Source organism: Oncorhynchus gorbuscha, linkage group LG04 (assembly GCF_021184085.1).
Source record: "Oncorhynchus gorbuscha isolate QuinsamMale2020 ecotype Even-year linkage group LG04, OgorEven_v1.0, whole genome shotgun sequence".
Classification (NCBI taxonomy): Eukaryota; Metazoa; Chordata; class Actinopteri; order Salmoniformes; family Salmonidae; genus Oncorhynchus; species Oncorhynchus gorbuscha.
In genome coordinates, this window is record NC_060176.1 from 56,621,780 (window position 1) to 56,636,840 (window position 15,061).

At 43.6% G+C, this 15,061-nt stretch overlaps 1 protein-coding gene across 5 annotated transcripts in view; it reads right to left on the reverse strand.

Moving 5' to 3' along the window:
• Window positions 1-14,830, reverse strand: part of LOC124034337 (bridging integrator 3-like) — a 51,372-nt gene extending 36,542 nt beyond the window's left edge. For all 5 annotated transcript variants that reach the window (XM_046347399.1, XM_046347402.1, XM_046347400.1 and 2 more), the window contains exon 1: window positions 14,680-14,830. In XM_046347399.1, coding sequence (XP_046203355.1) covers window positions 14,680-14,705 — 26 coding nt within the window. In that variant the 5' untranslated portion in view covers window positions 14,706-14,830. The remainder of the gene's footprint in view (window positions 1-14,679) is intronic.
• Window positions 14,831-15,061: the final 231 nt, after the last annotated feature.

Genomic DNA, 15,061 nt, shown 5'->3' on the forward strand with positions numbered 1-15,061 from the left:
ATCTATCGGCTGCCTTCGATACTGTGAACCATCAGATCCTCCTCTCCACCCTCTCCGAGTTGGGCATCTCCGGCGCGGCCCACGCTTGGATTGCGTCCTAACTGACAGGTCGCTCCTACCAGGTGGCGTGGCGAGAATCTGTCTCCTCACCACGCGCTCTCACCACTGGTGTCCCCCAGGGCTCTGTTCTTGGCCCTCTCCTATTCTCGCTATACACCAAGTCACTTGGCTCTGTCATAACCTCACATGGTCTCTCTTATCATTGCTATGCAGACGACACACAATTAATCTTCTCCTTTCCCCCTTCTGATGACCAGGTGGCGAATCGCATCTCTGCATGTCTGGCAGACATATCAGTGTGGATGACAGATCACCACCTCAAGCTGAACCTCGGCAAGACGGAGCTGCTCTTCCTCCCGGGGAAGGACTGCCCGTTCCATGATCTCGCCATCACGGTTGACAACTCCATTGTGTCCTCCTCCCAGAGCGCCAAGAACCTTGGCGTGATCCTGGACAACACCCTGTCGTTCTCAACCAACATCAAGGCGGTGGCCCGTTCCTGTAGGTTCATGCTCTACAACATCCGCAGAGTACGACCCTGCCTCACACAGGAAGCGGCGCAGGTCCTAATCCAGGCACTTGTCATCTCCCGTCTGGATTACTGCAACTCGCTGTTGGCTGGGCTCCCTGCCTGTGCCATTAAACCCCTTCAACTCATCCAGAACGCCGCAGCCCGTCTGGTGTTCAACCTTCCCAAGTTCTCTCACGTCACCCCGCTCCTCCGTTCTCTCCACTGGCTTCCAGTTGAAGCTCGCATCCGCTACAAGACCATGGTGCTTGCCTACGGAGCTGTGAGGGGAACGGCACCTCAGTACCTCCAGGCTGTGATCAGGCCCTACACCCAAACAAGGGCACTGCGTTCATCCACCTCTGGCCTGCTCGCCTCCCTACCACTGAGGAAGTACAGCTCCCGCTCAGCCCAGTCAAAACTGTTCGCTGCCCTGGCCCCCCAATGGTGGAACAAACTCCCTCACGACGCCAGGACAGCGGAGTCAATCACCACCTTCCGGAGACACCTGAAACCCCACCTCTTTAAGGAATACCTAGGATAGGATAAGTAATCCCTCTCACCCCCCCCCCCTTAAGTTTTAGATGCACTATTGTAAAGTGACTGTTCCACTGGATGTCATAAGGTGAATGCACCAATTTGTAAGTCGCTCTGGATAAGAGCGTCTGCTAAATGACTTAAATGTAAATGTAAATGAATGGGAGGAGGTCATGTGGTCTGATGAGACAAAAATAGAGCTTTTTGGTCTAAACTCCACTCGCCGTGTTTAGAGGGGAAAAAAGGATGTACAACCCCAAGAACACCATCCCAATTGTGAAGCATGGAGGTGGAAACATCATTCTTTGGGGATGCTTTTCTGCAAAGGGGACAGGACGACTGCACCGTATTGAGGAGAGGATGGATGGGGCCATGTATCGCGAGAACTTGGCCAACAACCTCCTTCCCTCAGTAAGAGCATTGAAGATGGGTCATGGCTGAGTCTTCCAGCATGACAACGACCCGAAACACACAGCCAGGGCAACTAAGGAGTGGCTCCGTAAGAAGCATCTCAAGGTCCTGGAGTGGCCAATCCAGGTCCTGGAGTGGCCAAGCCAGCCAAGTTGCCAAGCCAGCCAAGCTAGCATCATGTTGTAGGGGTGCTTTGCTGCAGGAGGGACTGGTGCACTTCACAAAATAGATGGTCTCATTAGGAAAAAGAATTATGTGGATATATTGAAGCAACATCTAAAGACATCAGTCAGGAAGTTAAAGCTTGGTCGCAAATGGGTCTTCCAAATGGGCAATGACCCCAAGCATACTGGCTTAAATGGCTTAAGGACAACAAAGTCAAGGTATTGGAGCAGCCATCACAAAACCCTGACCTCAATCCAATAGAACATTTGTGGGCAGAACTGAAAAAGGGTGTGTGAGCAAAGAGGCCTACACACCGGACTCCGTTACACCAGCTCTGTCAGGAGGAATGGGCCAAAATTCACCCAACTTATTGTGGGAAGCTTGTGGAAGGCTACCCGAAATATTTGACCCAAGTTAAACAATTTGAAGGCAATGCTAACAAATACTAATTGAGTTTAGGTAAACTTCTGACCAACTGGGAATGTGATGAAAGAAATAAAAGCTGAAATAAAATCACTCTACTATTATTCTGACATTTCACATTCTTAAAATAAAGTGGTGATCCTAACTGACCTAGGACAGGGAATTTTACTAGGATTAAATGTCAGGAAATTGGGGAAAAAAATAGTATACATTTATTTGTAAGGTGTATGTAAACTTCCGACTTCAACTGTATAAATATATTTCACTGTTGGACATGAAATACTAAATAACCAGGAAATCAGCTCCAAGTGATTTACATTTTGGAAATATATGTCCCCACGTAATCCCACACATAATAGATATGTAAGGTAGGAAATTATTATGTTTTAGTCAAATATTGTATCTGTTTGGGCTTCTTGTGGTCAATTTGCAGTCTACAATTTTTTTGTAATTATGATCAGGCCACTCGATCAATAAAGAAAAAAATTGTCCTGTGGTTGAATCTCGTTGATGATCCCTGTTGTAGGCTGTCTTATTGTCAACGAGATGAGGCCTACCACTGTCATGTTGTCAGCAAACTTGATAATGGTGTTCGAGTTTTGCGTGGCCACGTAGTCGTTGGTGAACAAGAGGTACAGGAGGGAACTAAGCACACACCCCTGTAGGGCCCCCGTGTTGAGGGTCAGCGTGGCAGAGGAAATGTTGCCTTCCCTCAACACCTGGGGTTGGCCCATCAGGAAGTCCAGGATCCAGCGGCAGAGGGCGGTGTTCAGTCCTAGGGTCCAAAGCTTGGTGACGAGCTTGGAGGGGACTATGGTGTTGAACGCTGACCTGTAGTAAATGAACAGCATTCTCACATAGGTGTTCATTCCTCTTATCTAGGTGGATGGGGGCAGTGTGGAGTGCAATTGAGATTGCATCGTCTATGGATCTGTTGGAGCGGTATGCAAATTGAAATGGGTCTAGGGTTTCTGGAATGATGGGAGTTGATGTGTGCCATAACCTTTCAAAGCACGATTACAGATGTGTGCTAGTCATTGTGGCAGGTAGGCTTAAAGTTCTTGGGAACAGGAATGATGGTGGTCAGCTTGAGATGTGGGAATTACTGACTGGGACAAGGAAAGGTTGAAAATGACCGTGAATATGCCTGCCAGCTGTTCTCCGCATGCTCTGAGAACACACCCTGGAATACCACCCGGCCTCGCAGCGTTAAGCGTGTTTACCTTTTTAAAAACCTTACGAACGCCTCGGAATAGCGACATCAACCAGTCCCCTGGGTCAGCGGGGGCCCTCGTTCCCGGCTCAGTGTTATTTTTTTGTCAAATAGTGCATAAAATACATTGAGTTCGTCAAGTAGAGAGGCATCGTTGGCAGACCACAGCTGGGTCTTCCTTTGTAATTCGTAATGGACTGTAGCCCCTTCTTAATGCATCGGAGCCTATGTAATAGGATTCCACCTTGTTCCTATATTGCCCTTTTGCTTGTTTGATGGCTCTGCGGAGGTCGTAGCGGGACTTCATGCACTTGTTTGTCTTCAGCCGTAGTCTCCGGGTTGGCTGCGATAGCCCTGTGTGCGGGAGCCCTGTTCTTTAGGTTATAGCCAACCTCTGTGTTAATCCTGGGCTTTTGATTGGGGAAGCAGCGAACCTTCTCTTTAGGGACGACGTTGTGATGCATTTCCTAATGAAGCCGGTGACGGAGGTGGTTAGCTTGTCGATGCTATTGGCAGAGTCATGGGACATATTCCAGTCAGCGCAAGCAAAGCAGTTTTGTAGCATAGCATCGGAAACAGAGGACAATTTCTCAATGGAGCGCATCAAGGGTACTTCCTGTTTGAGCTTCTACTTGTGACATCTTATGATAGTTTTGATAGGTAACAACTTATTTTCTGAATGCCATCAGTCTTTTATCTGCCTGAATCCAACTTTCTAAACCATGTCTTGCTACATAAGTTGTGATGGAGAATCCATGAGAAAAAAAACACTTTATTGCCACTACACATGACTGTAGGTTGACATTGACGTGACACTAATAACATCCAAGGAACATGATGGACGTTTGCTGTTGACAGGCACAGTGAGACAACAGCTGCGTCAAAAGAAAGGTGTGTAAACTAATGAGATGGAAAATTAGGGTGTGAGGCAGGGCCGTGTTGTATAACCAGGGAACACCACTGATGTGTGTGTGTGGCAGTTCCCTTTGATAACAACTCAATCAGAAAACCCAACACAGCCAAGAGAGGCAACAGGAAAATGGGCTTAATCTGAATTACAACAGAAAGGATGCTTTCACTGGCAGGAGGGAGTATTAAGTCCCTATCAAACTAACCCTGGTGAAGCGCTGGGAAAAATGTTCTTTGATTCCCCTTTTGACTCCTAGAGATAAGCAGTGTTGTAACAACATGGATGCATCCCATTCATAAATCATATCAACTCGACTCATATCAGATCAAGATCTACGGTCAAAATGGCTGATTCAGGAGGAAAAGTTTCACATGTCATACTTTTGGTGAGCCAACACCATCATGGAAAACTACATTTCGTCACCCACTGAAATTCCTGAGGTCCACGGGGTGAATCATCTTACTACCCATGCAACGCATCACTAGAACACTACGGCAGTAACTGAGCCTAGCCTACCTACCTGAGCAGTGATCACATAAGACTTGGCAAGGACTGTACGATATGTCAACGGTTTGTTAAACACGCAGTAACTTTCCAAGAAAGAAGGTAAGATCATAAAGGTGGCAAAGACTGCTAGAATTCGTGCAAAACACCACGACTCTATATCTTTGGCCCAATACAAAAGATCTTGGCCCAGCAGAGCATACAATCGAGCCCCACAGTCACAAAGTCAACAGTGCATTCAGAAGGTATTCAGACCCCTTTACTTTTTCCACGTTTTGTTACGTTACAGCCTCTAAAATTGATTAAATAAAGAATCCTCATCAACCTACACACATTATCCCACCATGACAAAGCAAAAACAGGTTTGTATAGAGTACCAGTCCAAAGTTTGGACACACCTACTCATTCAAGGGTTTTTCTATCTTTTTACTATTTCATACATTGTAGAATAATATTGAAGACAAACTTTGAAATAACACATATGGAATGACGTAGTAACTAAGAAAGTGTTAAACCAAACAAATTATATTTGAGATTCTTGAGGGCAGCCACCCTTTGCCTTGCTGACAGCTTTGCACACTCTTGGCATTCTCTCAACCAGCATCATGAGGTGGAATTTCTTTCATTCTCAATGCATTTGAGCCAATCAGTTGTGTTGTGACAAGGTTGCGGTGGTATATACGGAAGATAGTCCTATTTGGTAAAAGATCAAGTCCATATTATGGCAAGAACAGCTCAAATAAGCGTAGAGAAATGACAGACCATCTTTACTTTAAGACATGAAGGTCAGTCAATCCGGAAAACTATAAAGAACTTTGAATGTTCCTTCAAGTGCAGTCGCAAAAACCATCAAGCGCTATGATGAAACTAGCTCTCATGGGGACCGCCACGGGAAAGGAAGACCAAGAGTTACCTCTTGTGCAGAGGAAAAGTTCAATAGTATTACCAGCCTCAAATTGCAGCCCAAATAAATGCTTCACAGTGTTCAAGTAACAGACATATCTCAACAACTGTTCAGATGAGACTGCGTGAATCAGGCCTTCATGGTCGAATTGCTGCAAAGAAACCACTACTAAAGGACACCAATAAGAAGACTTGCTTGGGCCACGAAACACAAGCAATGAACATTAGACCGGTGGAAATCTGTTCTTTGGGCCGATGTGTCCAAATTTGAGTTTTCTGGTTCCAAACGACGTGTCTTTGTGAGACGCAGAGAAGGTGAACAAATGATCTCTGCATGTGTGGATCCCACTGTGAAGCACAGAGGAGGTGGTGTGATGGTGTGGGGGTAATATGCTGGTGACACTGCCAGTGATTTACTTTAAAAAATGAACCAGTATGGCTGCCACAGCATTCTGCAGTGATATGCCATCCCATCTGGTTTGTGCTTAGTAGGACTATCATTTGTTTTTCAACAGGACAATGACCCAACACACCTCCAGGCTGTGTAAGGGCTATTTGACTAATAAGGAGAGTGATGGAGTGCTGCATCAGATGACCTGGCCTCCACAATCACTCGACCTCAACCCAATTGCGATGGTTTGGGATGTATTGGACCGCAGAGGGAAGGAAAAGCAGCCAACAAGTGCTCAACATATGTGGGAACTCCTTCAAAACTGTTGGAAAAGCATTCCAGATGAAGCTGGTTGAGAGAATGCCAAGGGTGTGCAAAGCTGTCATCAAGGTTGGCTACTTCGAAGAATCTAAAATACAAAACATATTGAGTGACACTTTTTTGATTACTACATGATTCCATATGTGTTCAATAAACAAAACCCTTGAATGAATAGGTGGGTCAAAACTTTTGACTGGTACTATACATTTTTGCAAATGTATTAAAAATAAAAGAGAAATACCTTATTTGCATAATTATTCAGACACTTTGCTATGATACTCGAAATTGAACTCAGGTGCATCCTGTTTCCATTGATCATCCTTGAGATGTTTCTACAACTTGATTGGAGTCCACCTGTGGCAAATTCAATTGATTGGACGTGATTTGGAAAGGCACACACCTGTCTATATAAGGTCCCACAGTTGACAGTGCATGTCAGAGCAAAAAAACAAGCCATGAGGTTGAAGGAATTGTACATAGAGCTCCCGAGACAGGATTGTGTTGAGGCACAGATCCGGGGAAGGGTACCAAAAAATGTCTGCAGCATTGAAGGTCCCCAAGAACACAGTGGCATCCATCATTCTTAAAGAAGAAGTTTGGAACCACCAAGACTCTTCCTTGAGTTGGCCACCTGGCCAAACTGAGCAATCGGGGAGAAGGGCCTTGGTCAGGGAGGCGACCAAGAACCCAATGGTCACTCTGACAGAGCTCCAGAGTTCCTCTGTGGAGATGGGAGAACCTTCCAGAAAGCCAACCAGCTCTGCAGCACTCCACCAATGAGACCTTTATGGTAGAGTGACCAGACAGAAGACACTCCTCAGTAAAAAGGCACATGACAGCCCGCTTGGAGTTTGCCAAAAGGCACCAAAAGGACTCTCAGACCATGAGAAACAAGATTCTCTGGTCTGATGAAAACAAGATCGAACTATTTGGCCTGAATGCCAAGCTTCACGTCTGGAGGAAACCCGGCACCAACCCTACAGTGAAGCATGGTGGTGGCAACATCATGCTGTGGGGATGTTCTTCCAGAGGTAGTGACTGGGAGACTAGTCCAGATTGAGGGAAAGATGAACGGAGCAAAGTACGGAGAGATCCTTGATGAAAACCTGCTCCAGAGCGCTCAGCACCTCAGACTGGGGCAAGGGATAACCTTCCAACATGACAACAACCCTAAGCACACAGCCAAGACAACGGAGAAGTGGCTTCGGGACTAATCTCTGAACATCTTTGAGTGGCCCAGCCAGAGCCCGGACTTGAACCTGATCAGCCATCCCTGGAAAAACCTGAAAATAGCCGTCCAGCGACTCTCCCCATCCAACCTGACAGAGCTTGAAAGGATCTGCAAAGAAGAATGGGAGAAACTCCCCAAATACAGGTGTGCCAAGCTTGTAGCATCATATCCAAGAAGACTCAGTTTTTTTTTAAATACATTCACAAAAAATGTCTGTTTTTGCTTTGTCATTATTGGGTATTGGGTTTAGATTGATGAAAATAAAATAATTGTATCAATTTTATAATAAGGCTGTAACATAACAAAATGTGGAAAAGGTCAAGGGGTCTGAATACTTTTGAATACACTGTACTTAGCTAACAGCCTGTGGACACTGCCTTATTTGCTCAAATCCCAAAGCGATCCAAAGAGAATGGTAGGCTAGAGGGGTAGAGGAAGGAGGATGGTCTATGCTGTGGGAATGGTTTGTTATGTTTCTTCACACACAGTGGCATTTCAGTAGAGGCCTGTACATTTAGAAACTTTGGTTAGTCTAAGCCCTGATCCCATGACCTACTCAAAGAAGGGCAGGAAAGACAGAGTGCACAGAGCATGATTACATTTGGTAAATAAAGAGCACAACCTTCTCTTCTATGGACAGACTTACAACTTAAGCTATTAGTCAAAGTGAACACTACACAGAGGTTACAGTGAACCAAGCACAATAGCACTACATTGTACTCAAACTACAATAGGTTAGATGTCAGGTTCATCGACTGTATGGATAAGTATGGATAATTCCATAGGCTAAATTGTTAAACTGCATTGTTGCTTAAGGGCTTGTAAGTAAGCATTTCACAGTAAAGCTGACAATTTTTGACAAGGAGCATGTGTGCACCTACGTTGAAAAATGTTGGCGCACACAAAGAAACTTAGGAGCACAATGCCAAATATTTTAGGTAATAACACTGGAATCCTTATTTTTCTAGGCGCAGTGATGTTCCTAAATACAAATTCCAAGTCGCACAGCAAAATATTTAAGCACATATGTGAGTAAAATTGTCTCACTGTAGAGCCTAACTTAGCCTATAGGACAATATCATTGATATATCCTGGACCTATTCTGAATTATGTTAAAAGTAAAAGCATTATTATAGTATATTAGGCTATATTGCATGGTGTTGTTGTTTAAGGCAGGGCAATTCCATGCCAGCGTAGACTGAAACATTTTTGGTATCTCAGATGGTTCTGGCAATTCTCACATAGTAACTTCCTTGGGAGGAAAGACTCTCGAGATGCTTTTTACTTGTATGACAAACGCCATATTTTTATGAGACGCCGAGTAGGTGAACGAATGATCTCCGCATGTGTGGTTCCCACCGTGAAGCATGGAGGAGGTGGTGTGGGGGTGCTTTGCTGGTGACCCTGTCTGTGATTTATTTAGAATTCAAGGCACACTCAACCAGCATGGCTACCACAGCATTCTTCTGCAACACGCCACCCCATCTAGTTTGTGCTTAGTGGGACTATCATTTGTTTTTCAACAGGACAATGACCCAACACACCTCCAGGCTGTGTAAGGAGAGTGATGGTGCTGCATCAGATGACCTGGCCTCCACAATCACCAAATCTCAACCCAATTGAAATGTACTGGTACGAGATGGACCACAGAGTGAAGGAAAAGCAGCCAACAAGTCTTCAGCAAAGCTGTCAAGGCAAAGGGTGGCTAGTTTCAAGAATCTAAAATATGTTGATTTGATTTAGCACTTTTTTGTTACTACATGATTCCATGTGTGTTATTTCATGTTTGATGTCTTCACTCCTATTCTACAATATAGAAAATAGTACAAATAAAGTAAAATCCTTGAATGAGTAACTTTTGACTGGTACTATACTTTTAAAATCATTAATATGTATAGTGGCTTGCGAAAGTATTCACCCCCTTGGCATTTTTACTATTTTGCTGCCTAACAACCTGTAATTAAAGTGGATTTTTTGGGGGGGTTGTATCATTTCATTTACACAACATGCCTACCATTTTGAAGAAGCAAAAAACTTTTTGGGGTGAAAGAAACAAGAAATAACAAGAAAACTTGAGTGTGCATAAGTATTCACCCCCCCAAAGTCAATACTTTGTAGAGCCACCTTTTGTAGCAATTACAGCTGCAAGTCTCTTAGGATATGTCTCTATAAGCTTGGCACATCTAGCCACTGAGATTTTTTACAAAACTGCTCCAGCTCCTTCAAGTTGGATGGGTTCCACTGGTGTACAGCATCTTTAAGTCATACCACAGATTCTCAATTGGATTGAGGACTGGGCTTTGACTAGGCCATTCCAAGACATGGCCATTCCAGAAATGTTTCCCCTTAAACCACTCAAGTGTTGCTTTAGCAATAAGCTTAGGGTCATTGTCCTGCTGGAAGGTGATCCTCTGTCCCAGACTCAAATCTCTGGAAGACAAACAGGTTTCCCTCAAGAATTTCCCTGTACTTAGCGCCATCCATCATTCCTTCAATTCTGGCCAGTTTCCCAGTCGATGAAAAACATCCCAACAGCATGATGCTGCCACCACCATGCTTCACTGTGGAGATGGTGTTCTCGGGGTAATGGGAGGCGTTGGGTTTGCGCCAGACAGTGTTTTCCTTGATGGCCAAAAAGCTAATCTGACCAGAGTACCTTCTTCCATATGGTTGGGTAGTCTCCCACATGCCTTTTGGCGGACACCAAACGTGTTTGCTTATTTTTTCTTGAAGCAATGGCTTTTTTTCTGGACACTCTTCCGTAAAGCCCAGCTCTGTGGAGCGTACGGCTTAAAGTGGTCCTATGGACAGATACTCCAATCTCCGCTGTGGAGCTTTGCAGCTCCTTCAGGGTAATCTTTGGTCTCTTTGTTGCCTCTGATTAATGCCCTCCTTGCCTGGTCTGTGAGTTTTGGTGGGCGGCCCTCTCTTGGCAGGTTGTTTGTGTTGCCATATTCTTTCCATGTTTTAATAATGGATTTAATGGTGCTCTGTGGGATGCTCAAAGTTTCTGATATTTTTTTATAACCCTACCCTGATCTGTACTTCTCCACAACTTTGTCCCTGACCTGTTTGGAGAGCTCCTTGGTCTTCATGGTACCCCTTGCTTAGTGGTGTTGCAGACTCTGGGGCCTTTCAGAACAGGTGTATATATACTGAGATCATGTGACAGATCATGTTATACTTAAGACTTTATTTAACTAATTATGCGACTTCTGAAGGTAATGGGTTGCACCAGATCTTATTAGGGGCTTCATAGCAAAGGGGGTGAATACATATGAACCAACCACTTTTCCATTTTTTTTATTACATTTTTTGAAACAAGTTAGCTTTTTCATTTAACTTGACCAATTTGGACTATTTTGTGTATGTCCATTACATGAAATCCAAATAAAAATATATTTATATTACAGGTTGTAATGCAACAAAATAGGAAAAATGCCAAGGGGGATGAATACTTTTGCAAGGCACTGTAGTGTGCATCTATCAGGTACACATACATGTTAGTACATACACACAACAATAGGAGAGGCATTGCTTTATTAGTTTTTTGAATGCAGGTTTGCTGTTCACTTGCGCTATCCTATATGAAATGGGAGTTCTGTGCAATCATGGCTTTGTAAAATACTGTACATTTCCTTGAATTTGTTCTGGACCAGGGGAATGTGATAAGACCCCTGGTGGCATGTCTGGTGGGGTAAGTGTGATTGTCAATGCTGTGTGTGTGTAAGCTGACTATGCAAACCATTTTGAATCTCCAACACATTAAATGTTTCTTATAAAAACAAGAAGTGATTCCGTCAGTCTTTCCTCAACTCTTAGCCAAGAGAGACTAGCATGCATAGTATTGATATTAGCACTCTGACTGCAATAAAGAGCAAAGTGTGATGCTCTGTTCACGGCCAGCTGCAGCTTAACTAGGTCTTTCTTTGCAGCACTTGACCATATGACTGGACAGAAATCAAGATAAGACTAGAGCATGCAGGAATTTAGTTCCTTGTTGCAAACTGGATTCATCTTTTGGAGTATTTGTATTCTGTACAGACTTCCTTTTCACTCTGTCAATTAGGTTGGTATTGTGGAATAATTACAATGTTGTTGATCAATCCTCTTGTCACCTATCACAGCCATTAAACTCTGTTTTAAAGTCAACATTGCCCTCATGGTGAAATCCCTGAGGTTTCCATCCTCTCCGGCAACTGAGTTACGAGAGACACCTGTATCTTTAGTGACTGGGTGTATTGATACACCATTAAAAGGTGTAATTAATAACTTCACCATACTCAGAGGGATATTCCATGTCTGCTTTTTCTATTTTTACCCATCTACCGATAGGTGCCCTTCTTCACGAGGCATTGGAAAACCTTCTTGGTCTTTGTGGTTGAATCTTTGTTTGAAATTCACTGCTTAACTGAGGGACCATACAGATTATTGTATTTGTGGGGTACAGAGATGAGGTACCTATTCAAACACTATTATTGCACACAGTGTGAGTCCATGCAACTTATTATGTGACTTGTTAAGCAAATATTTACTCCTGAAATTATTTAGGCTTGTCATAATAGGGTTGAATACTTGTCACAAGACATTTCAGCCTTTAATATTTTATAACATTTGTAAAAACATAATTCCACTTTTGACATTATGGGATATTGTGTGCAGGCCAGTGAAATTCTAAACGTAGCCCATTTTAAATTCACACAACAAAATGTGGAAAAAGTCAAGGGGTGTGAATACTTTCTGAAGGCACCGTAATTAGCAACGAGCCCATTCTGGAAAATGTACTTAGAGTATATTGTTCCAAACAAAAGCCTGTCTTACAATTTAAGATATTAAAATGTTCAATAAGATTGTTTTATTTCAGTAACAAGAGAATTGCTCCATATTTTAGAGCACACTATAAGGAGTATAATGACACCAAGATTTCTATACGATTTACATGTACAGTTGACAGATGTCTGTACGATTTACATGTAAGGTTCACAGATCTCCTTTTTTTTCTTGTAAAAATGTAGCTAATGAGAGCAAGGCATAAACCCTAATTCGCCCCGAGTTCAACACAACAATATGGCTCTTGGTGTAGGCCTAAGTAATGTAGTTAAGGCTCACTGTTTTAGCTGTCAGCAAACTGCTGTGCCCAGTTTTACATTCCCTAAAACATAGTGACTCATGTTAAAACCAACATTTTAACACCCCTGCTCTCCCCCTTGACCAAACCTTTAGAAATAAGCTGTTTCCTTATGGACGTCACTCTACTCTAGTCTAGACGTATGCATGCTCAGAGAAACAACAGTCTTATTTACCAGCATAGCCATTAGCTCTGCATGATAAAAATACCGAAATGATGCGGCTACAGGAAGAACCAATGACTACGTTGGAACTATAAATGTGTGCGCCATTGGCAAGGGGATAACATATCACTTCAATTGGGGCTATTGCCTGGAGTACAGAGGGCTGGTTGAGGACATTAGGAGTGCAATTGTTCGGATGACCCCTGAGTCAAATCTCTCACGTCACAGAAGCAAGAGTGAGGGCCTGACTGGAATGAGTTGGTCAGCATAGTTGATAAAGGGCTCTTTCACTGGACAGGCACCACACATTTGACCTTGTGCTTGGCTGTGCGTAGAGCCCTGCACGGGCATGAATTTTAAGCCTGAGCCCTACCCATACCAGTAATCATTAAGCCCTACCCTACACAGGCCCGATTGCTTCTGCAAAATTTAAGGCACCCCACATTTGACCCTGTGCTTGGCTGTGCGTAGATCCCTGCACGAGCATACATTTTAAGCCCAAACCCTACCCATGCCCCGATTGTTTCTGCCAAATTTAAGGCCCGGACCAAAGGCAAAAATAACTTCAATCATTAGCATCCATTAGCTGCTAGTCTCTGTCTGTCCTCCACCCTGCAGTGCTCACACAGCATGCACTCTGCTGCTAGTCTGTCACCCTCAGTCGGGCTGTAAAAAAAACAGGATGCGTCGGGTTTTCAGGATGCGACTTCCGCTTTTGGACGTCAACAAGGCAACACACAATCTTAACTCCGCCACAACATATACTCGAGTGATTGAACAGTGCAGAAGAGAACCTTCCTTGATAGTTTGTTTTTCTCTCGTCAGGACCAGAAAGAGACACTGCTCAAGTGTTTCTTTAACGACTGCTACGTTAGGTTAATAGTCTGCCTGTGTGAGTATCCAGAGCAATGGCTCCGCCTCGGGCTGCTCAAAGACGAGACAAGTTGTCACTCTAAACTCAGGAACAGTATTATTTTCTGTGAAATAATCTGTCCTGTGGACTCGGACAATGTTCTGGTCGTATATTTCACATGGTTGAAGCACGTCTGACACCATGTTATGATCTTAGTTGGTTAAGACTGTAGGCTAGCCTACTGCGCAGCAGAGCAAATGGCTCAGCTGCAAAATGCTTGATCAATTTAGTCATATACGAGCCCTGCCCGTATCCTAGTAATTGATGAAAAAAACAGGCCCAAACCCAATAACGGTGTGTAGTAATTGAACCTCCCAGTGACTCTTATCAAAACTCCAGCAGCTTCTATGAGTGGGTTAACTCCTACCTAAGCAGGTTAGTTAGCTAAAATTGGCAACCTGGCTAACTAACTAAGAATTTAACTCCACTACAACGTAACATTTAAGTTAAATCCTAAGGTTAGTGCCAGGTAACTATTAGCTCTCTTTTCTAGACAGTTGGTTAGTTCGCTAGCGCTGCTACTTTAACGCGTTAACTAGCAAGCCAACATGTCATAAGTTGTTGTTTATGGTCACTATGCTAATGTTAGCTAGGGTGCTAACTATCTAGCCAATGTAAACAGCTCTCAAGTTACGCTCAGGATGCTAGCCTTTTAAAGTTAGTTGACGAGTTTGCAAGGCAAATGACACCATATTGTAAGCTATAGTTGTTAACACATTACATGTGTATAATATTTCTAAACTGCTTGGCCAGTTCTAGACACCGTTAACTTACTGAAAGCTAAGCCAATGACTAGCTGCTAAGTTAGCTAGCTAACCCCACAATTTCACTAGTCGAGTTAAACCGTTAGCTTGTTGAAGACGATGCATGTGTCTAGCTGTCTTATCAAAATACATACCAGCTCATTTTGTCTGAATTTCTCATCCAGTTTCAATGGGAAGCTTTTCCCTCTTCAGAAAACCTCATCCCCTTTCACATAAAATAATTGCTAGCTAGATAAAGTAACCAGGAAGTGGCCACAGCAGTAGCACAGATAAATGAGAACATATTTGGTAGTAGGTTTTTTTTGGGGGGGGGGGGGTTAAACTACGGAAAGCAGAAAGGCCTGCATGGCGCACTGGATTAGTGAGAGGGAGACGAAGTATAGATCCAACTATTTATGTGGGCTTGTCTGTTCAGCAATGTCATTTTTGGAGTTTGAAATGTAATATTATAGCTTAGAAAATTGTTACTGACAGATGAGCTCGCATCAAGGAAAGATCAGAAATAAAAGAGATCCT